General features: G+C 42.3%; 1 protein-coding gene across 31 annotated transcripts in view; it reads right to left on the bottom strand.

The window, feature by feature from the left end:
• Positions 1 to 24,816, bottom strand: part of MADD (MAP kinase activating death domain) — a 123,694-nt gene that overhangs the window by 54,177 nt on the left and 44,701 nt on the right. For 8 of the 31 annotated variants that reach the window (XM_073348285.2, XM_073348290.2, XM_073348289.2 and 5 more), the window contains 10 exons: positions 23,970 to 24,073; positions 23,120 to 23,313; positions 21,057 to 21,334; positions 20,275 to 20,414; positions 17,605 to 17,706; positions 14,908 to 15,010; positions 13,983 to 14,169; positions 13,582 to 13,732; positions 10,066 to 10,272; positions 180 to 280 (listed from right to left, as the gene is read on the bottom strand). In XM_073348285.2, the coding sequence (XP_073204386.1) occupies positions 180 to 280; positions 10,066 to 10,272; positions 13,582 to 13,732; positions 13,983 to 14,169; positions 14,908 to 15,010; positions 17,605 to 17,706; positions 20,275 to 20,414; positions 21,057 to 21,334; positions 23,120 to 23,313; positions 23,970 to 24,073 (1,567 nt within the window). Of the gene's footprint in view, positions 1 to 179; positions 281 to 3,339; positions 3,394 to 10,065; positions 10,273 to 13,581; positions 13,733 to 13,982; positions 14,170 to 14,907; positions 15,011 to 16,755; positions 16,795 to 17,604; positions 17,707 to 20,274; positions 20,415 to 21,056; positions 21,335 to 23,119; positions 23,314 to 23,969; positions 24,074 to 24,816 lie in introns of all 31 variants that reach the window. The other 23 variants (XM_073348306.2, XM_073348277.2, XM_073348284.2 and 20 more) reach the window with 8 other exon arrangements.

Raw genomic sequence — 24,816 nt, 5'->3', positions numbered from 1 at the left:
CTCCCAGCCTGTCAGATACAGCAATACCTTCTCAAACGAAGGCTATGTGATTGGGGCAGAGACAAATCTTTCCAGCACTGAACAGGAGAAGAGTTTCACAAAATGAGAGCACCTGAAAGGTTCTCTCAAACTCTAGAAAGATGTCCACAAGTAAGCAACAGAAGCATAAAGACACTGACCTGAGAGCCTGAGGTCAGACTCAGGCCACTGTCTGCACTGATTTGGGATTTTTTCTCATCTGTCTCTCTCAGATCAAAGAAGTGTTTCACACCTTCCGACCCTGGAGAGAGGGAAAAGACATTCATTATTGTAACAGGGAAAGACATTGTAGTATAAGGCAGATGGTAGACTGGGAATAGGAACAGTACCAGGAAGACAAGCCAGAGCTTCTTGTTCTCTAGTTCCTTGGTACTGTAAACAACAAAGCCCAGCAGGTCACATCTGCCATCCTTCCAGTGCTACTTTATGTCTCACAATGCCCCGAGGAAGCAGTCCAACAGTCTTAATTACTGATTGTCAGTAAACAGTACCTCTCAGCAAGACGTATGATATCCATTCAAAAGAGACAGAAAGAGAGAACAAACAGGTGTCAGATTCCAATTACAACAAGGCATGCGGAGCAGTCACTACTCAACTCTGGAAAGCCACTTCCTTTGTTCTTGGTAAAATAGCTGACATCTAATTATTTATTAATACTGCCAGTGTCATTTTTTGTACAACTAACTGATAGTCTTTTGGGGCTGAATTTGTTAGGTTGCCAGCAGCTGCTACCCAGCAGGTTTTCCTAAACCAAGTGATACATGGTATGACCGTGCAGTCAAAGAGCAGACGGTAATAATTAGTGCCACACGAATAAGGGCTTCAAGTAAGATGCTTTTGGAAAAAATTACAATATTCCATGTTACTTCAAGACATATATGAATATATGATGAATGGCACTCCAGAGTTTGCAATCACATAGGTCAGTTGTGAGAGACTTTCAGCAGGTCTGAAGGCATGCATTCACTAGCCTACTTCATCCAAAAAGAAAAAAGAAACAGAAATGAGATAAAGAGCTTATGTTAAGGTCCCCCATGCAATACTGAAGCCACGTTCTCTCCCCTCCTCTGATGGGATGACAGAAGGAAAGAGAGAGAGAGAGCACTCCTGAGGAAGGACTTGGGAAGCACTGTGCAACGGAAGAGGCAGGAGAAGAATACGCTACAGATTGTACATAGGTAACCACTAAGCTCAGAAGGGAGAAGAGACTGAACGCAACACTTCTGCCATATCCATATCTGCCAACTGTTCAGTAACGGGGACACATGACAAGCAGCTGGAGGATTTTTCTTATATACTCATGATGCATACAGATACAATATCCAGTAACTCTACAAACAATTCAGCAATACCTTACACAGCAAAGATACTGAACTAGGAACTGAGAAGAGCATTTTTATGTTAGATATCTATCACCAAACAGTGCTAACATTAGAGAGTGAGAGAAGCATGTGTGAGAGAGATAATATACATGGTGTATATCAAGATTTATGGGCATGAGTTTGGGATGACACATTACTCATGAGTAGCAAAGCCGAAAGTTAGCTGTGCAGACCACCCCAAAGGCTGTACATATTTGCATGTTCTAGCCTGCCACCCCATCAAGGATTCTCTCTATATTTTGCCAAAAGTATATTTCAGAAAAAGTTATGAAGTATACAAAAAAATATTTTGGTACTATATTTTGTAACCCTCTGCATAAAAAGCCAGATGCCTTAGTTACTATAAATAAGTGTCCAGGACTCAAATGGAGAGGAAAAACTACAAAAAAGTACATTATATATACCTCAGTTACCTAAAATACCCCTTCTATACATAACTTGTTTCTAGCCCTAGAAAGTCACAACTGTTGCATATCACACTGGAAAATGAGAAATCTACTATTTCCAGTGGTACAAAGGTACTATTTCTAGCCCTGAGTGGTAAAGAAATATGGGATCTTTTAACATATCACTAGTGCAAGAATATCTATTTTTAGTCATGTGCCTTGGGCAAGTGTGTTTTTGTTTTTGTTTTTTAAAAGGGAAAAAATTAGGAAACACTCATGGCAAATTGATTTGGAAAGTAATTACAACTGATGGATGCTGTTCTTAGGATTTGAAATATTAAAAAGCATGATAAATGTAATTTATCACACTATCACCACTACATATATTGTATTTTGATTTTATATATTTATATAGACACACATGCTTGTTACATATAAAACATTGTGCCATTAAAATTTATCAGAATGTGACCAATCCCAACCCAGCCTCCTTGGCTGTTTGTTCTTTCCTCGACCAGACTGGCTTATTGTTTTTCATTTGTCTTTTTTTTTTTTTCCCTTTCCCTCTTCCATTATAAGAGAATATAGTTACTGCCTTGCAGAGCTTATGTTTGGAAAGCACCTACAATATTGTGGACATAAATCAGGTCATAGACGCACTGCGCATGTGTGTGTACCCGTACGTACACACACACACAGTATATCAGAGAGAAAGTTTTATAGTATGTGTGCAATAGTAGCACACATCTATTTCTAAAACTATTATAGCTGATAACTATAAAAATAAAGCAGGCCTCAGCTACCTAATTCACACTTCTTCCTTTAGCATGATACCCAAAAAATTTCACTGGAAAGACTCATCCTCATTTTGTTTTTAGCTGTAGCTCACGAAAGCTTATGCTCAAATAAATTTGTTAGTCTCTAAGGTGCCACAAGTACTCCTTTTCTTTTTGTAAATACAGACTAACACGGCTGCTACTCTGAAACCTGTCACTAACTACAATTCTTCACATATCACAGATCCATATTTCCTCTTCCCCAAAGTAATTTCATGCTACAGTTCAATAACAATCACGAATAATCTACTGGGAGTTGATACCAGAGAACATAAATCTGCCCTGGCCGGAGAATTGCAGGAACAGAGAGCCCTTCACACCACAACATTCAGACACAAATTGCTGTTAATGTGAAGGTACTGTCAGACAAAATTGCCTGCCTTCTAAAAAGAGAAGCTGGATTTTCATGGCAAAATGCATTCCAATCACTTTTTACATCAAGTGGTGAGGTGGTTTAGGGGGCCTTGTACTGAGCAGAAAACACACTTCCTCCTTTCTCTTTGCACAGGGCACTAGATTTCTCTAGGGCACACTGACCTACTCGGGCTGCCCTAGGGTACAGGATTTCACCTGAACACTTTGGTTGTGTGTGCAAAAGAGCATGTGCTATGGGTGCACACTCACTCCAGGCCTGGGGAGTTGGCAGTTATGGGGAGGCTGGGGGGAATCAGTTTCTACGTTTCATCATTTCCTTACTCTGTTTTTCCAAAGCTTTTTGCTTTTTCACTTCCTGGTGCTTGTTCCACAATTCTACCAAAGATGCAAGCAGGAGAAAAAGAGAAAGAGTCAAAGGCTGGTCAGACAGGAGAAAATGAAAAACCAGAATCCCCCAAAATAACCCACCCACCCTTGTACCTCCAAACAACCAGAAATTAATGATAACTAGTGAGTGAAGGATCAACACCATTCTACAACAGATCACTGTTAGGAGTACAGAGCTGCATCATTGCCTATTTATTGGATTTCAAAAATTAGGGATGATCTGACACAGTGAATCAGCTGCGCAAAAAGAAAAACGGTTTTTAAAACCAAATCTGCCCAGCAGAGTTCATCTTCTTTCTTAGGAAGGGCTGATTTAAAGATGGACAGTTGGGTATTTTATCCCCAACATTTAGCTTCTCACAAAACTTAATATTCATGCCATGTCACTGTCAAAGAAATGTGCAAAAGAAACAGCATTCCTGGGTAAAAGGAAATTGCATTTTAAAAACTTTCCAATGTCAGTAAACTTGTTTATTACTAACACCACAGAGAAAGATTTTTAAATAAACAGGTGACTATTTAATTGACAGTATCCTCATATATGCCGAGCTCCACCTACTGGCCAGTCCTAGGTGCTTTTCTGGCCAGGATATATATAAAAAATAATAAAATAATGGAAAAACGGAAGAAAAAGGAGAAAAAACAGAAATCAGGATTCCAGTCATGGCAAATGCTACCCCGAAGATTTGAGGCAGGTCACAGTTCTCTTTCCAGCTGTGATGGAGAGGATTTCAGGGACAATACACAATGAAGAGGGCAAAGTTTTTTTTTCTTTCTTTTTTTTTTTTTTTGGAGTCTGTGCATACACTCTCCTTTTCAAACCTAACACTGGGATAAGATAGAAATATAAGCACCACCCTGCACCATAACCAAGATTCTGCAGCTGAGATGCATTCACTCTCCTGTTTGGAGACGTCAAATAATTCCAGGTGCTGGCCCAGTGGCAGCATCACAAGTTGGTATACTGGAGCCCCCAATTTGAACGCTGAGCTTTACCCTCTCTCCCCCTAGGATGGTGGAGGCTGGGAATGCTACACAGGCAGGACACTCAGTTCTTGTAAGAGCAGGAAAGGAGAGAGAAGGGTTACTTTTCTGCAGTGAAACCTGCTGTTCAATCAAAAGCACTGATAGAAGTGTGGCAGGAAACCCATCCAGACCTTGCAGATGGAGGTAAGTAAGGGAATCACGCTCTAAATCAAGAAAAAAACAAGTTGGTGAGGAAGTCTATGAGGATATACAAGAACATCAAAGGAATAAAGTTACAACTCCAATGGAGGGCTATCTCCCTCCCCAACATTTCATAGGCCCCAGATTTCAAATTGCCGTGGGGGATAAGCTACAGTGATTGAGGCAGACAGCCGTGTGAGAGTGTTGGGAACCTGGCTGTTCCCCAAATGGGTTTTATTTCTGCTTATTAGCTGTGACAATTGTGACTGATGGGTGTTCCCTCCACACTGACAAGCTGACAAACTAACAGGACACTTTTTCCAGGTTAAACAGTATACTGTAGGCTTGGCTGCAGTTTCCCATGGCTTAGCACACCAACTGGCCTTCTTCTGAAGTGTATTTACTATATGCTTTTTTTTTTAAAAATGTTGCTTCACAGTTTTTAAACCCAACCATCACAGGATTGAATAGCAACGCTTTGCTACTAGGGTACCTTTTCTGAGTTACCTATCAATTCACCAGTTCTTACAATGCTTATGGTACATGCCAAGATTTAGCGTGATCCAAAAGGGGATTTTGAGAGCAAAGGGCTTCATGGCATCTAAAAACAGCCTCAGATTATACTGTGAAGTATTATTTAGCAGAGAAGGGGGGTGTTCCTCTGATAAATCTGAGCTCGGCCATTGAACATCAGAGGCATGGGCATGGCATAAGAACCTGAACAGAAGGAGAAGGTAGGCAGGAAGGATCTGGTACAGACAGCTTAAATTGTATGGGTGGTACAAAGTCTTTCCCCTTTTCAAAAAATTGCAAGGAGTCCAGTGGGTCTCTAAATAGTAAATAATCCTAGTCCAAGACTTCAGAAAACACTAGACAGTTTTCACCTTGGGTTACTGTCCTTCTGAGTAGGTTCAGTAATGACACTTGATATCGAAAAGCCTTCTATTGGGGTAGAGCCTGGAGCCAAGCTAAAGAAAATATCCAGAGGAAGCCCTATTTTCAGAAAATAAAGAAAACATTTTTGCTCTGGGTCTGCCCTGTCCTGTTTACCAGGACAGCATTAAGGCCCAGCAACACACAAAGATGGAAAATAAAATAGGCAAAAACAAAGATAAAATGCATCAAAAACTTCTTTATGGTGAAGTCTTCAGAAGCAGGTCTCTGCAGGCCAGGAATCCTCCAAAGTGACTCAGTGAGGTGGTCTGTCAAAGACCGGCTAGAACCAATGGAATGCAAACTACACACATTTCCTTTGAAAGAAAGCTAGAAAGTATTTCAGCGAGAGAAACAGCCTGATAGGAAAAGCAAAGGGAGAAATGTGCCAGCTACTGGCTTTAAAAATGCTCCCCATATCAAAATTCCAGTGAAGGCACACAGTATGGGAAGATGCCTGAAACTGGTAGTAAGTAATGCAAAATGTCATAACATGTAAATGACTGGTGTTCCCTTAGGCAAGAGAGGCCCAGACCCCACAACCTTTATAGAGAATTTCCTGTCTAAAGTATTAACGCAAAACAAAAGGAAAAGACCCACTTTGTGTTGAAAATGCTACCACTCTCCTAGTTAGACAGAAGAATGGCAAACACAAACAGAAAGAACTATGATAATAGGCTTTGCCATTGCCAGGGATGGAAAGTATATCAATTTGAATACAAGACATTTTGAAAATTTAAATGCAGACAACTATTCTGAGAAAGGTCCAGGACACGAGAGTGGTTCACATTGGAAAGAGTTCCCCTTGAACTTTGGAAAAGTTCTGTCATCCCCTGCTTGTCTTACCTGTAGTATACCATAAGAACTGTATCTAATTAGTTGCCATTATTACTAGATGTCAGGTTCCATCACCAGTTAACAATGCATGCATATGGGCAGCGGGCAGGAAATGGTGCTATACATGACATTCCATTCATTCTGATGATCTATTTTATCCCCCTTTTTTCTCCTAATTTTTTTTAAGACTGACGCAAGCAGATTTCCGTTATTCAGAATTCCCTTACACAACAAGATTTGCTTTACTGAGAGGCCTATTTATAACATTTGCCTTCAGCGGCTTTTATATATCTTGATGCTGTAACTATCAGCAAAACTTCCATGTATGTTGTTATTTTAACAATTCACTAAATTTAAAACAATAGCCTCTTCCCCCCAAAAAGAGCTGACTTGACAGAGAAGACAATCTATGCATCCCTTCATAAGGAACTTAAATACACAGTCAAAGGCTTGGCTGTGACCTAAACTCTGGTCATGTACCTCCAGGGCCCTTTGAGTATCTTCTTATATCTTCCATAAAGATCAACAAGGAACCATAATACCATGGCAGCTTTGAAATGTTTACTTGTAATGCAAGGTGATCACCAAAAATAGGATATCCAGTGTAGTCATCCAACATAGTCAGGCAGATCAAGCCCAGAACAGGAGATCTCTCATCTAATCTGAGGTTGTTAGCTTCACTAGAGAAAAACCGTGTGGTGAAAGCCTGTGTGGTAACCTGAGACAAGATCTAAAGGTTGATCTAATCTCTGATCCTAAAAAGTGACCTAATCGCTGATCCTACAAGTGAAAGTAAAAAGTTTATCAACCTCCTACTGAGGTGGACCAGGATGCCTAAAAGCAATTGCTGTTGGAGCAGACGAATTTAAATTCAGGGTAGACTAGTTGCAAAATAAACTAGCCCAATGGACAAGAACAAGACAGCAGCTAAGGTGTCAGAAACCAAGTCTTCAAAAGAAAATCTTCTGCAGCAAGGCTCATATGACATCAGGAAATTCTATTCTACTAGGAGGATGAATTTCTAGCTCTCTCCCCCAAGAGACTGGTTCATCATCTTCTGAGTCTTATTTCATATTCCAACTGAATTCCATAGTCCCAAAAGATGGCCCATGTTTTTAACATCCTTAATATCCCAATGGGAACTGAAAAACTAGGACCTACTCTCTTGAACAAAGTAAAAAAAAGCCACTGAGTAATGAAGGGAGAAAACACATATCATCTTTAGTGGAATTCCTTTGGCAGATCCAAACAAGGAACTGGTCAGAGATGCCAATTTATTTGGCTGATGAGTTCTGGAATCTCACTCAGTACAAAGAATCTATAACATGTCTGAGGGAAGGATGCATATAACCTGGATGAAAATTTATTTCTTCAATCAGTTCAATCTATTTTTCACAGGTCTCGACAATGCATCCTTGGTCTCTTATATGGAAACATGGAAGGACCAAGAAACTTCGGTTGAAGATGCCAGCTCTGCTAAAGCCAACTACAAGCCATTTCATATGTTTAAATCAATTCACCTATTATGAAAAACTAAACATCCAGGCAGGCTGGTTAAGATGCAAATTGTGCCAACTGGGAGATTGACAACTCACCCTAGAACTCAACACTGTCAGCATTCACTGATGTCTCCTGACATTAATCTGCTTTCTTCACCTAAACTCCTATGACATTCCAATCCGTTATGTTGGCTCAAAGCTCTGGAAGGCCATGGAGCTGCACAAGCTGTCCAATAAAACCTTTAGTATTACTGACAATGCATGATCATTTAAGAACCTCGCCTAACTTCCAGATGAGCCTACAGGGCTCTCTTTTATTGTAGACTAAACAAAACTGAGAAAGTCTGAGACAAATGTGATACCCTACAATGCCATATTTACAGTCACCTTTTAGAGTAGAACTGCACTTTAAGAAAACATGGCTTTGGTGACAAGGTAAAACCTGTCACTTAGAGGCTATTCTACAAGGGACATGTGGACAGCTTTTCAGACTGACTTTTTAAAAAAATCCAGATTCTTGTCCAGTTGCTTCATTCCTTCTTGCATCAAGTACCCTGAAAAGACAGGTGGCAAACATTGGGGCTATCAGGAGCACAGTTAGAAGCTAACCTGTTCCTGGTCTTTAAACAATTAGCAGAGCACTCATGGCTGCTTTTTTGACAGGAACAGTTTCAATAATAAATATTAAAATAAAAAAGCCCCAAAATTTAGGACTTCTGTAGCACTGCATCTTTTAAGTTACGTTGCAGACGTGGATTGACTGATCCTTATGACACTCCTGTATGCAAGATAAAGTATTAGTTTCAGCCAGGAAAGGACAGCCAGCTGTTCTGTCAATGCTACTTCTTCATTGTCAACAAGAATCCCAGGGAAAGAGCTTCCACCTTTTTGAGTTCCCAGCTTTCCAGCTGAATTGAAAAAAAACTATCTTCCTTCTGTTCTTTCTGCAGAGGAAAAAAGAATCCAATGTAACTTGGAGGCATTCAAGCCCCTAAAGTTTAATCATAGAAATAAGATCACTTTTTATTTCCCAGGGGGATTTCCAAGTAAACTGAAAGCCTTCAGTTGTGCTATTGTTCCTTGGATCAGCTCTTGAATCAAGGACGCATACTGGGTCAGAGGTCAAGGATTCAGCATCCCTTAGGTGGGACTTAATCCAAACTGTGGCCACTATATGGGTGGGGCGGTGAGTCTGCACCTGTTTAGTCATATGAGTATCTGGTACTCTCTCCACCTTGTACAAGTCACTGCAGACTGGATGTTGTAGCCTCATCAGACACCGCCTTTGGGTGATAAATCCTCTGTACAATGATCCTATAAAAACTGGCTTCCCTTTGTCAAGCTATACATAGTGGTGCTCAGAACCCAGTCTATCAGTCCCCATTATTAGAGATGATGAGCAGAAAAAGGAATTTTCCCATTTGATGATCAGGTTTCTTACCCAAAGATACGATAATCTGGACCCTTCCTAAATCTTGTTTGTTGACCAAGTGAAGATCCTTTTCAGCTAGTATAATCAGAGATTGGAATATATCTGATAGGTTTCTTAGTTATTGTCTTTTTATTTCCCCCCCCCGCCCATTAAAAAAAAGTGTGACTGGAGAAATTTCCAGTAGCCAGCCTTGCGAGAGCTGTTTAGGTAGTCAGGCAGTCTGCCTGCCATGATGTGGAAGAAACGCTCATCAGTCCAGATTACTGAAATTGAAGAGCTGAAACCTAAAATGTACATGTAAAAATCTAAGGATTTTGCTGTTCACGATTAGCAGATCCCTGAACCCTATTTCTATTGGCGTACACACCCCAGATAACTGTCTCCCAGTTATAGTAAAGAATGACAGGTATTTTTTGTTTTATTTAGTCCCTATTGTGATTGCTATTTCCAAGGTCCTGTAGACCCCAGAATCACATGGCCATCTCTCTCAGGTCATTTTATGTCTCCCCAAAAGTGTCGGCCATGGAACACTCACAGAATTTTATCATTAAGTGTCAATGCTATTTGGAAAGGGTTTAAAATTAAAACTTCTCAAAAAACAAATTGCCCTGGGAAAAAATCCTCCACGAGTGAAAGAAGAGCAGATATGATTGGTCCTTGTGATCCAGGTGTGAATGAAGCACGTTACTGCAGCAATGAAGGCAAGTGTATTAAAATGGGGAGGATGCAAGCAGAACCTAATGCTAGGGGAAAACCCCTCCTCCTGCATTCCACATGCACATCAATACACACCAATGGAAGCAATAAAATTTTCTTCCTTTAGACTCCTTGTGTCAAACTCCCTTGTCCCTTTTCCTGCAGGGCTTGATATCCTTGGCATGAGCTGGGGTACTGGCAGTTTCACTGTAGGCTTCAGTTCCGCCCTCGTGGCTAAACCAGGGTCCTTGACAACCGGAGTGGCTGCTCCATCTGTTGGACTTCGTTTTCTTTTTTCTGGTTCTTTAAGAAAAAGGAGAACAAGAAGAGAAGCAGAAAAAATAGTATAAGACAGGGAAAGAAGAGAGTGGGAGGAGGGCAGAAATAGGAAGGGGAATAGGGAGAAAGGATGGGGGGGATGGTGTTAATAAAGCCTAGTGCCTAAGGCAGCATCAATGCAAAACAGTCACTTCTCAGATTTAGAGACTCAAATGGATTTCACCATCAGCAGCACTGTGAAGAGCAGGGACTGAGATGAGCCCATGAGCAGCCAGAATTGTTTTGTATTTTTATGGTCAAATCATTGGCTCCTTCAGTCTGATGTCAGGGACCATCCCCGCTCCTATCAGGCTGGTGAACCCAGAGGAATTTCAAAACCTGTGAAGGCCCCTTCTGTCAATGGCATAACAACATTCACAAGTGCTAACAGACTGGCACCTAGACATCCCATATCCAGCCATTGTCCTCATAGGTCATTATGGTTTGCAGATGGTCTGACACTACTGAAACAACAGGGGAGAAGACTACAGCACTGATGATGGGACACTTACTCCCAGGCTGATCTATCTGCATGAGATGCTTACAATTTTTTCTTTTCTTCTGACACATTAATTGTGAGGTCTCTTCCCATAGAACTGTTCAGAGTGGTGAGACAGCAGCCTGATCAACCCAAAATACCATCTCTGGAGCACCATCCAGTTTCTCTTACTGTGAAGAACTCTGACAATAACGGATGCAAGAGAAATAAGTAACATTAAGGGAAATCAGTTTGCCATTGTGGACTCTGTTGGAGTTGGCAAATACAAATCTTGAGCAAAGTACTGACAATGTCACTCAATCAGCAGGAGGAAATGCTGGAAAAGCTGCAGCTGACTACCTGCGAGTTCATAAATTCATACATTTTAAGGACAGAAGGGACCATTATGATCTTTTAGTCTAACCTGCATAAAACGGCATGGGATTTCGCCAAGTAATTCCTGCATCAGCCCAATAAATGGTGATTGAATCAGAGCAAACTGGAGAATGTGTACAGCTTCACTTAAATTAAAATACTACGCTGTTTAGTGAATTAAATATTGAAATTAACAATCAGAACAGCAGCCCCTGTGGTTTTAGATATTTGATGCAGTTTATTTTTCATTGTCCTCATATTTTCTAATTTCAATATGCTTCAAATTTTTGTATTGACAACATATAACTGCATCATATAAGCTGTCTGGGGCAAAGCTGGAGGTTGTGTAGGGTGAAGTCAGGGCTTTTGACACCTAGCCAGCCATGGGATATAGTTAGAAATTATGGAACAAACAAATTAGCTGGATGTTTCTGATACTCCCTATTTCCCTTCTATCGAATAAGAATCCAGTCAGAACACATTTTATCTTCCAACATTTTGCTGTGGCCAGAGAGGTGAACTAAAAGCAGTACTGAGCAACTCACTCTGAGGTGAGAGATTTGCTTCCAACAGATCAGCCAGAGGAAAGAGCAATTAGCCAAATGTTTTCCAAGGTAAGTCAGGGTCCCAGAGCAGCTAATTGGGTAATGGATCATTTGATGTGATCTGTGGTCTTCTAGCAACTTAACTGTAAACATCAGAGACAGAAGCTGTGTTTTGCTCTTTCCTCTTTTGTGTGTCTTTTTCTTATTTTATCTTAAAACACATCAGACTTTAGCAACAGAACTTGAGAACTAAGAGATACCACCTAAAATGGACTCTGTCCCCTCTGAGGACACTTAATACCATGTGAGATTACTGTCAAGTAAGAGTTTTCCCTTTAAAAGTCTCTACACAAAGAGAGCAAAAATAAGGGAAACTGCTAAAAGGGAGGTTTAATCTTTTAAGTTTTGAATGTTTTAACTTTTTTATATTTTATGTGCATTTAACAAATGTTTAAAAGATTTTTCTTTGTGTTTGGTGATGGTACCAACAATGAAATCAAGTCCCCGGAAAAAGAATACCCAAATCCAAATTGCTGATGTTAATTTGGTGGTAAAAAAAAAAAGAAAGAAAAGCAGCAGCAGCAGGATAATTTAAAAACAACATAAAAAAACCCCCTATCAGATTTCAGACACAGGGTGATGTTAAATGTGAGTTTGTTCCTCTATTTCTATTTCGTCAGCCGCACCACCAACACATAGAACAACATTAAGCACAGTCACCTTTTTATCACATACCAATTCCCTTTGTGCTTTCTCAGGGCCTAACTGAGGCTTGGACCTTGATGGGAGCAAATGGTTAAGACTGAATTTGGACTAGATCAAAACGATGCTGGTGAGATGAGGGAGAAAGGCTCATATAGAAGAATGGAAGCAGACTGTACCTGCCCTTTCACTTGGTGGTAAGTGCTACTTTTTCCTGTAGGTGCATAGCCACATGGAACTGAAGGATCATCCACTGCTCCTGCATCTACAGATAGTGCTGGTTTATAGTGATTTTTCCCCATCTGTCCGGGCATTTGTCACAGCTACACTTTGTCAGTGTCATGCAGGTCCCTTCCCCTCCAAGCTGGATTAATAAACTTTATTTCAGTAAGCTTCTGGAAGTTTCTGCTGGCACGAAACATAGTTGCCTATCCTGTGAGTGGGGTGAGTCCATGTAAACACATTACACTGTGCTCTGCACATAGTACTGGCTACTTACTCAGTTCCAGATGTAATTCAAGGTGTTCATTAGAGCAGTGGTTCTCAAACTTGTGTACTGGTGACCCCTTTCAAATAGCAAGCCTCTGAGTGCGACCTCCCCCCATAAATTAAAAACACTTTTAATATATTTAATACCATTATAAATGCTGGATGTAAAGCAGGGTTTGGGGGTGGAGGCTGACAGCTCACGACTCACCATGTAATAACCTTGCGACCCCCTGAGGGGTCCCGACCCGCAGTTTGAGAACCCCTGCATTAGAGTCTCTAAAGCCTGGTATGATCTGAGACCTAATTAGAGACACTACCTCTTATATCCAGTCATTCAAGCTGTGGTCCAATGAGAGGTGTCTGCCTGGAATTCAACTCTCTGAGGATGTGGATAGGGCATTCTTAGCTGAAGGCCCCCACTTTTGGAACTCACACTTTATGTTTGTCTCTCAGAGCCCCAGTCTTTAGATCAGGTTGCACAACTTGTGTGTTCAGTCAAGCATTGGAGACAATTTTGATTTGGCGAGTTGGATGTATTAGGCAAGAAAGTGTTGTTTCAAGTGCAGTATGTTTTTAGTAATTATGGTACAGCACCTACGCACCTCAAGGCTATAAAAAGACATTCACGATACACAGACGCACACAAAAGCTAACTCCAGAACCGTGACCCTGCATGCTCCTGTGCACTACACGCGGACATGTTACCTTTGTTATAATAGTGAGTGTGCGCTATCTCCAGTAGGCCAAAGACACTGGCCATGCCTCCCAAGCCAGCGTTTGCATACGACTGCTCCAGACTTGACACAGTGCATTTCAGCAAGTCCAGCATCCCTTTGTAAACCTTGCGGTTGATTTCCTGCAATGAGAACCTGGGCAGTAAGGATGCTTCACACATGAGAAATTCATCCCAGCATGAACACACAGACAGACACACACACACACTCACTCACTCTAGCAGGGGTTCGCAGATCAATAACCCGTTGCACAGAAACCATTTTCTACTATCAGGGTTTAGGAGTAATCTAAGATATTGCCTCAGAACACCCTCAACTAATCAAACCTGGGCATGAACTAGTCTGAGTAATGTGAGGGAATGGAGCACTGACCATGTCCTGGATGGCATCCTGCTGAGCATCCTCCTCTGACTGGATGGTGCGGTTCAGTTTGCTTAGTACAAAGACGCGGAGCTGTTCACTCTCCAATAGACGCCGGACTCTCTTCATGTTCAGCCACCCAACGCCCTGCCCATCAAGAACATTGTGCACAACCTCCTTCAGGAATTGTTGGTTCTCACTGCAGGATGGAGAGACGGGAGTAACAGGCAGAAAGCAGTTACACCTAGGTACATGGGATCTGTACGCATATGGGGTGACCTGGCCTAGACAACTGTACAAACTCGTTCCATGTAAAAACTAAGCTTACAAGTGGTGAATCTAAACCTGGTTCAACATACTGCTAACCTAACTACGTTCAGTCCAATCTGTGTACTATAGTAACTGTCCCCACTGAACTGCTCAAAGCAATTTGTCTGCTGCTAGCTATTCTGCTGCAGGATCTAACATACACCCGTAATACAGTCTGACTACACTACTGTAGCATCTAACCTAATCCAACTGCATTTAAACAGGAGCAACAAAGGGAACAAGAAGAGTCCAGTAGATCTGTCAATGCTTTTCAATTCTCAGGACCGAGACAAATGGTCTATAAAAGGTGACTCATTCCTTAATTTAGCACTTAATTCAGGAATCAGAAACCTCTAGGAGCCCATTCTGAAAGAGATGAGGCCTCTGAGAGCTCTCAAAAATATACAGATTTGAGCATAAACTAAGGCCATCAATACCTTCAGACTTCCTGTGTGAAAGCATCTTCTGAAAGTCTCAAACTTCAAGGTGTATACACTTCCCAAAGGCAACTAGCACAGAAATATAGCTTTGTATTCAATAGCTAATCTGATACAGACTTTTTCACAGGGAGTCTGGAACTGCCCTACCATCCATATGTATGCAGAAAAGTCAGGACAAGTATTTTTACCTGGAATTGCTGGTTCGCCCCTGAGGTGATGGAGATTCCCTCTTCACTGTTGGGCTGTGCTTAATAACTGAAGACTTCTGATCCACCAGGGCCCTTCTGTTCCCTGTATGGGAAAGGAGACAGGATGAGAGAACAGTCATCAAAAAGGCAATCCACACCCATGGCAGAAAGAGACATTAAAGTCAGCTAATGCTCCAGTTAAATTACAGATAATAGACTTCAGACAAAATGGAAACTCAGAAAAGCAACAGCATATACCGTATTCTAGCATCACACATGGGCAGAAAACAGTAATGGGAACAATGCAGAAAGAGAAAAGATGGTAATGGAAGCTGGAGGTGAAGGGCAAGAGAAGCTTGGCTGCTCTGCATGCAGTTCCACCACAAGAACCATCTTTGAATTAGACACAGTATGTGTAAAAGCTCAATGCATTAAGGGGTGACTAGTATAGATCATGTGATACTGGTTACCCAGTGAGAAAGTTAGCCCAAAAGGCAGGCACAGAGGATGCTGGGAGTTGTTACATCATGCACAGCTCATGCTGTAGGGAACCCACCTTCATTGTTTACAGAGCCAGCTTCAGTAATAATCTCCATTATAGTATTTAACCCAAATACTGGGACACAAAATACACAATTAGTAGTGTACTACAAAATCTCCACCATCTCCAACCAAAAGCCTAAGTTAGTAACCAGCTTCCTCCCAACCCTCCCTCAAAATCAAACCCAAGTGACACTACAGTAGGAAGGGTTCCAAAGAGAGCATTGGGCCAGCCAAATTTATGAAACAGATTGGCCAAATTTCAGGGCCAATGTACAGCACCTTCCATTTCACCAGCACTATCAAAAACATCTGCCCAATTGAGAAAGTGAAGAGATGTGTATGAAACAAAAACTAAAGAAAGGGGTGGAAAGAGCTCATGGAGCAGTGATGAAATGGAAGTTACAGAGGAACAATCCCAGCATCATCTTCCCTTAGAGTTACAAACACACACTCAGGAAGTGCAAGAGTTATTCAGCAATTTAAAACAAATCACATGCGCAAGGGAAACTTCACTCAGGCCAGCATTTACACACACACGAGCATCTATACATGCGCAAATGGACTGAACTACAGGCTAGAGAAAGCCCTGCCTTATGTTTCAACACTCACACCAAAGGTCCTGATGGGCATGTCTATACTGCCCCCAACAACGAGCCTCTCAGCCCAGGTTAATAGACTTGGTTACCAAGGCTCGCACTAGTGCTCTAAAAATAGCTATGTAGACAGCGCTTCGAAGTTGCTGCTCAGGCTGGAGCTCAAGCTCTAAAGGCCTAAGCATGGGAATGGGCTTCAGAGCTCGAGCCCCAGCCCGAGCAGCACCTTCAAAGTGTTTTCGACTCAGCTGTTTTAAAAGTCTTTGATCTGGGCTGAGAGGCTTGCTGCTGTGGGCTGTGCAGACATACCCGTAGAGTTATAGCTGTCAAGAAAAGAAGGGAACAAACTGCAGGAGATGAGAGGCAAAGTATGAACATGGTATGGTAAAACCCATCACTGTTTTTTTCCAATGTGTGGAATCAATAGCAAGTTTAACTAAGACAACATTCTTGTACACTGCCCACCCCAGCCATGCTTCCTACCCTTCACAATTGCATGTGGGAATACAGCCAATGGGTAGAATGTGGATTCCCAGAAAGTAATTGTGTAAAATCTCCCCTAACATTTCCACCAGCCCAGCCCCACCTCTCCTCATTTTACACCCAGATCAGGATTTCTCAGTTCACAAACAAAAATGGAAGTTAACACACAAAACCAAACTTTTGGCCTCTGTTACTACAAGGTCAAAGGTCAGCAAAATGTTATACCAACCTTCATTCAAATCCCTTCCCACTTCCAGATTAAAGTAATCTTTACCGATGAAAATGATGAGGGGAAAAATAAAATCAACGAATTAAAACAAAACAATAAATTCTAATGATATAGAAGAACTTAAAAAGCAAACAAATCCTTTGCCCAGCTCAGCAACTGAAAGATCTCAATGCAAAAAATAATGAGAAGCCCTGATCCCCCTTCTGTTATCAATAACCACCTCCAGGGTTAGCCATGCTGGGGCAATTCCCTAGTGTAATAATTTCTCCAGTCTCCAGTCCATATTGTCTTAATGCATTGCAAGGGAGAAGGAAGTACTCTGCTTACAGCTGTATCCAGGAGCTTAGGGTCAAATCTTCACTCCTGAATGAGAGCTACTGTGCTAATATTTTGCCTCTCTTTAGGAGATTTTTGATCTGAAAACTGAAAGAACACTTTACAAACATTATTTAAGCCCCATAATCTCCATGGGAAGTAGGTGAGCATTATCTCCATTTTACAAATGGGGAAACTGGGACAGTGCTAAAGTGACTTCCCCAAATCTATATAGCAAGTTAGTGGTAGAGGAGGAGTAGAACCCAGAAGTCCTGATTCCCAGAGTCCCCTACTCTAACTACTAAAGCACACGAACATAGCATAGGCAAGGAAACCTCTCCATCCCACAAAACACCCCAAGTGATGGGAAGAAGTCCTAATGAGAAAAATCAAAGAACTATCCAAGATGAACACGGATCCAAATCCCCGGAATGTCTTACATCCCCAAAATCTGTTTTGAGGGTGAATCCTTGGACTGCTTGGTAGCCAGAAGCATTGCAAAGGCAATAGCAGGCAAGGGGAGGAAGTGGTTACCTTTCAGGCTGGGGAAGGGAGTGTTCTTGTCTCTCCCAGCTTTGGTTGGTAGGGCTAAGTTGGACAAACTGAAACTTGTGCTGTGGTTCCTGTACAGGCTGCCTACAACAGAAGGTGAAACAATCAAATGTCTCTAGTGCTCAACATACACTCTCCCCTCACTCTTCCTGCAATTCATGCTTTTATCAAGATCTCAGTAGCTCTACATCCCCACTATTGGATTAACCCTCTATATTCCCTTGTGTCCCAAAAAACCAAACATGCTCCCGCTTACAGTTTAACCCTTTCCTGCTAAAAGTCGGATTTTTTTAAAGTCTGTAAAAATCCTATTTTTTTATACTATGCTCATAAGCCATGGTATCCGAGCACCTTGCTGTTGCTGCAAATCACTTTGGTATAGTAATATCCCACTTTCTACCCTAGGTTTAGAGACACCAGATTGTGTCTTCAATGCTTCCAAACTTGATTTTCTACCTTGAGTAATTTACTTGGTACCACTTGAGAGAACAGAATTCCAAAATGATCATAAAAACATGCAATCCTGAGATGGGGACTATGAGCAGGGCCTCATGTACTCTGTGACTCTGGAATCTGCTATGGAATCCATTCTTGTCACAGAATTGTGCTCCAGAATCTGAGCTTTCCATTTTTTTTAAAATTGTGTTTCTAGCACTTGTAGGTAGTAAAAAAAACAAACCCAAAAAATCCTTGAAAACATGACTGAGTGTAACCACAGCACTGCCATCTGTCCCATTCTGCAGATAGTCTGAAACAACCCCATTCATATGAGCAGAGCAGTTAAAGGCCCTGAAAAGATGATCATTTAAAGATCAACAGTTCACTATTTTATTCTATTTAAAGTCTTAAAGGAAAGATCCTCTCATGGATTGGTTAAAAGATAGTAAACAAAAGGTAGGAATAAACAGTCAGTTCTCAGAATGGAGAGAGGTCAATAGTGGTGTCCCTCAGAGGTCTGTACTGGGACGAGTGCTATGGATCTGGAAAAATTGATAAGCAGTGAGGTGGCAAAATTTGGAGACGATACAAAACTATTCAAGATAGTTAAGTCCAAAGCAGACTGTGAAGAGCTACAAAGGGATCTCACAAAACTGGGTGACTGAGGAACAAAATGGCAGATGAAATTCAATGTTGATAAATGCAAAGTAATGCACATTGGAAAACATAATTCCCACACTACATATAAAATGATGGGGTCTAAATTAGCTGCTACCACTTGAGAGAGAGATCTTGGAGTCATTGTGGATAGTTCTCTGAAAACATCCACTTCATGTGCAGCAGCAGTCAAAAAAAGCTAACAATGTTGAGAATCATTAAGAAAGGGATTAATAATAAGACTGAAAATATCATAGTGCCTCTCTATAAATCCATGGTATGCCCACACCTTGAATACTGCATGCAGATGTGGTCAGCCCATCTCAAAGAGATAGACTGGAATTGGAAAAGGTTCAGAAAAAGGCAACAAAAATTATTACGGGTATGGAACAGCTTCCGTAAGAGGAAAGATGAATAAGATTGATATTTTTCAGCTTGGACAAGAGATGACTAAAGGGGGATATGATAGAAGTCTATAAAATCATGACAGGTGTGGAGAAAGTAAATAAGAAGCGTTATTTACTTCTTCTCATAACACAAGAACTAGGGGTCACCAAATGAAATTAATAGGCAGCAGGTTTTAAACAAACAAAAGGAAGTATTTCTTCACACAACACACAATCAACATGTGGAACTCTTTGTCAGAAGATGTTCTGAAGTCCAAGACTATAACAAGGTCCAAAAAAGAACTAGATAAGTTCATGGAGGATAGTTCCATCAATGGCTATTAGACAGGATGGGCAGGGATGGAGTCCCTAGCCTCTGTTTGCTAGAAGCTGGGAATGGGCAACAGGGAATAGATCACTTGATGATTACCTGTGCTGTTCATTCCCTCTGGGGTACCTGGCACTGGCCACTGTCGGAAGACAGGATACTGGGCTAGATGGACCTTTGGTCTGACCCAGTATGGCTGTTCTTATGCTGCACCAGTCACCATGGTATCAGAACACATAGCTATTTAACTGTTAATCATTTTAGCAGAAATATCAAGGTAACGTGTTTATCCCACTATTCCAAACTACCTCCTCTGTTCCTCTAAGTGTCAAAGGCCCCAACTACCTTCTTGCTCTGCTTCTACTTTACCCCTGAAAACTTATAATATTCAGTTACACGTCAAGAGAAAAATCTGCAAGATATTAAAAACTGTATGTGTTGGGGCAGGGTAAAGAAATTGAATATTGAAATAAACAACACGGCAGGAAACTGCATTGATTACCTGTTTCAATATAGAAAATAAATTATCTAAATACCTCAATTTTTAAAATTTAAATGAAGCTGCCTCATAATTTCCAGTCTGCTACACCAGAGCACTAAAGAATCCAAGGCCCTTTCTACAGAATGTAGGCCCATATTACTGCAGAGTATATAGGGCACTGGAAGGTTAACAGGTCCTGTGACTCCCAGAATGACCTGTGGCAGAGCTGGTGAGAGATTGACAGCTAAGCTGCCATCTTGGGGAAGTTTCAAATTGCTCTCTCCCCTCCCCACTTCCATTCCTCTCCACAAACACTAAGGTAGAATCATTAAAACCAGTTTAGAGGAGGCAATGGTACATACTGGCAAAAGACATAAGGCCCCCAAAACCTTCGCTGCTGTTGTTGGAGATGGTGGAATTTGGAGAGCTGCCCCGTGAGTCTGACTCCGCATCAGAGTCATTGGCCAGCTTTAAACTGTTAGGACGTAGTAGCTTCTGTGACCTGGAAAAAAAAAAAAAAAAGTTCAGCTGTTATTCACACCCCAGTACAGACTCCAGCTGCCATTAAATCCAACAGCAGGGATCTCCCACACTCAGACAGCCTCTAGGACCCATTCCACAGCAGTATGACCAAACTGGGGTTAAATACAGGAAACATGAGGCACAAGTATATCCATGTTTATGTTTCTATTACGTGCCAGGAGGGCACATCATAATGTCTCTGTGCTCATAAGAACCCTGAGCTTTTTAGCTTTTTTTTTTTCCCCCCTAAATAAGATCACCCATCACTATGGTATCTGAGCGCAATGCCTCTTGATTCAGTGAGGCAAGTGTTCATATCCCAATCATCACTGGAGATTTGCAAGTTCCTGCAACCAATATCTAAGGATGACATCCTAGAACACTTTCAGGAAAATGTCAATAATTGTGTCAGTCCCCCAGATTTAAACATAAGTCTGCAGTTAGCGTCTGTGCCCAGCCAGGAGGGGCCGCAGCTGCTCATCACCAACTGGCGAGACTATCAGGACATGTCTGGGATGTAGGAGATTCCTGAGGAAAAGAATGCTAAACACCGAAGTACTGGAACTAACAAATTTAACCTCACCACGCCTTTACTGAAGAGCAAGTAATGTGGGAACCTTACCGATTCCCAGTCAGATCCTGGTTGAATCGTGGGGTGTAGCTCTCTTCCTCTTCATCCTCTTCCTCAGTAGGAAACCCATACTGTGGTTCAAAGTATGGATTATCATACTCTCGTTTCTTCACCATTCCCTCCACGGAGCTCATGCTGCCAGCTGGGCTTTCACTCTCACGACGTTCCAGATTCATCTTGGGGAAGTTTGGTTGCAGCGGCAAAGAGGGAAGGTGATTTGAAAACTCAGCAATCATCTTCTCCTCCATCTCCGCTGAATCTGCTGACTCCTGTGGACCAACCAATTCATCACTTTATCAATGCACACTCCCATAGAACTATAGGATAGAGCAGGGGTGGCCAACCTGTGGCTCTGGAGCCACATGTGTCTCTCTTCAGAAGTTAAGATGTGTCTCCTTGTATAGGCACTGACTCCAGGGCTGGAGCTACAGGCGCCAACTTTCCAATGTGCTGGGGGATGCTCACTGCTCAACCCCTGGCTCTGCCACAGGCCCTGCCCCCACTCCACCCCTTTGGCCCCCTCCCCTGAGCCTGCCATGCCTTCGCTTCTCCCCCCTTGACCCCAGAGCCTCCTGCACGCCACGAAACAGCTGATCAGGAGGTGCTGATCAGCGGGGCTGCCAGGGGGCAGGAGGCGCTGGGAGCAGGGTGGGGGAGCTGATGGGGGGCTGCTGACATATTACTGTGGCTCTTTGGCAATGTACATTGATAAATTCTGGCTCCTTCTCAGGCTGGCCGCCCCTGGGATAGAGGAGAAAAACCTTCTCAGGCCAGGCATTCTGAGGGAGTCTGCATGCCATTCCCACTACCAAATCCTCTAACCTGGGCTTTAAGATCTGCAGTAATGGTGCCTTGATTGCCTTTCTGGAGCTTTATTCCGCTGCCCAACAAATCTTATCATTAAATATTCCCTCTGTTTTAGGCTAATTGCTCTGTATCCCACTATCGCACGGTAACGGGGATAACTTCCTGCTCTTGTTTTCTCCACTCCCCTGGCAAGTTTGCTCTTTTTCATTTTCATCAGACTATGCAAAAGCAGCTCCTCCCTCAGTCTCTCCCAGGACCTTTGTCATCATTATATTTTCTCTCCATGGGCAGAGTTGTACCTGCTATTCAGGGGTGGCTGCTCCAGGTCTACAGAAAGCAGCGAAGTTGCCTCCTTAGTTTTATATTCTATTTGCCCAGAGATCCAACTGATTATTAAAGTTTCCTATCGCCCCTTGATGTCTGAGACTCACTGTTTTCCAGAGATCCTCCCAGTTTGTGTCCATGCTCCCCATCCTTGAGAGCATCGTTTATACTACCTCATCTCTGAACCTGTAGCCATCACCATCCCAGCATCTCCAGCTCACTGCTAAGCCTGCTTCTGTTCTGTGTGTTTGCCACTTCTCCCACTTAGTGTTCCCCACAAAATCTGATCATATTTAAATTTACAAAGTCTTCTAGACCCCTGTGGTATCCCCACTCACTACAGCCTTAAATGCCAACCCCCGTTGAGGGATTTTTATTTAGCTGGTATTTGTCCAGCAAATACAAGAATATGAGTTATCGATATGGATGAAATTACCATTAAATTACTACCACTTACAAGTATAAAATAGTATGAACCTTATCATGGGAGTAGTTCATTCAAAATATGCGTATATATTGTGATTCTATATTGGGTGTCTGACTGAAACACATATACCTTCTTCACTGTCTACCCTCTACCTACTGGCTCCATAATTTTGCCATACCAGTTCTCCCATTCCCCGAACCAACCCCACACAGTGCCAGAGGGGTGAGGGAACTTACTCTCTCAGCTTTAAGGCTTGGTGCCTCATTCCTGACCACGGGCTGATAGGGATAGGAAATACAGGACTTGTACTGAAAGGAAACATTTCTGGAGAACATAATTCTGCAAGCAAACTCAGCTTTGTCTATGAAAAGGGTGAGAAATTCATCTACCCAAGTCCATTTAGCAGGAGTCACCCTCATCCCAATCCCATTTGCCTAGACTCCCAGTCCTAGCACCCTGTGCCTGAGCTTGTGTGTGCAATAGTCCTAGTACACACATGATTCACCCCATGGATGACAGTGCTGGGGCTGCTACTGGCTGTAGTGCTGGAACTCGAGCGAGGCTGGTTGTTGTCCTGGGAGCTTTCACTGTCCAGAGCCTGCACATCCAGATCCCCTGAATATTCCTGGAAGTCATCAAACTCCACCTCACTGGCATCACCCAGGGCTGCATGTGTCAGAGGATCAACATCTGCAAACACAACACCAGGCATTAGAGACTCCTCACTACTCCAGCCTCTTGCCTAACGCACAGTAACAACTTCCCATCTCATTAATGAACAAAAACTGCTCAGTGTTTTATTGTCCAACATGGGAAATGAGTTGGGGTTTCAATAACAGTTTCTTAAGGAAGGAAAAACTACTATCCCAACAGAAACTCTTGTTGGCAGCCTCATCAGAAGCCATAGACAATTCTCTCTTCGCTCTCTACTAAAAATGGTTCTTTCTGGTCAGGGCTGATGAGCACTGATTGGGTACTGTGAGGTAGGGGGAAGCTTGCACTACTGGTGCACATGCTGCACATCTTCTGTGGATAGAGCACTTTAGTTTCCTGGGTTGTTAAACTAGCTCCTGTCACCAATACTACGTTCAGTTCATTCCTCTCTCCTAAAGATCTTTTGGAGAGTGATGCTTACAGAAAGGAGAAAGTTTCTTCCTCTGACTGTCCCAGGCTGCAGCAGAATAGGCTGAGAGTCTCTCTTCTACATAAGAGCAGACCATAATCTACCTGCCTCTCACTCTGAATGAAAGATTTAGAAGAGGCAACTTTCTCAAAGTGCAGGTGAATGGGGATGGAAGGTCCATACAGGCCCAATGAAAGTGCAGCTTAGGAGGTTAATTACTCACTTGGGGTATCGCCATTAATGTTACATTTCATCATCTCGCTGACAAAGTCACCAAGGGAGGAGTAGGAAGAACTTGAGTCGTCATAATCCATGCTGTCGCTACCACTAGGATGAGAGAGAGAGATGAGAGGCAGCCAAACAGCAACACAGGAACTGGATGCTCCAAGGTATGGATCATCAGCACTGCTTTATGGCCTTTCCAAGGCTCATGCTGCACTGATCCCTCTGAAAGGGTCATAGCAGCTTTGCTGGCCACAAGCCGGAGGTGGAGGCAAATTTTTAAGAGAGCACACTGAGACACTTTGCACCTCAGAGTAGCACCCTGGAACCCTCATATTCACCACTGTCATATAAAGTATGCCTTGTGAGGTATCGTTTTAAAATTCTTGATCTGTTGAACATTAATATCCTGTTGGATTGTATGTGCTATCATTATATGTGAAGTTATGAAGCACTGCTATATGTGTTACTGAAATATACAGTGAGGTTGGGAGATGCCCACAGCCAACCTTTCAATTGCTACAAAGGAGCTGCCAGATGTGCTGACGGCCCTTTAAAGGGAATCTACTCTCTCAATGGCCATCCCAGAGACTTCTCAGAAAGAGCACGTATGCAATGGAGACTGCTTGACAAATGGGGACTGCCTGATCTCCATGTCACAGCAAAGAACTTTCCAGCAAGCTGGAAGAAAAGATAAAAGAAGGGAAGTATCATCATCATTTGGCCTCTCTCCTCCCATGCTCCCAACTCAACATCTGGAAGAACATCTGGAAGACAAAAACTGAACTGGGGAAGGGTGGTCTGAGCCTGTGTAATGAGGAACTGTAACCTGCTTGTGCCATCTGTCA

The sequence above is a fragment of the Lepidochelys kempii genome, chromosome 6 (assembly GCF_965140285.1).
Source record: "Lepidochelys kempii isolate rLepKem1 chromosome 6, rLepKem1.hap1, whole genome shotgun sequence".
NCBI lineage: Eukaryota > Metazoa > Chordata > Testudines > Cheloniidae > Lepidochelys > Lepidochelys kempii.
The sequence above is the reverse complement of the archived record's forward strand: the minus strand, read 5'-3'. Positions and strand labels throughout refer to the sequence as shown.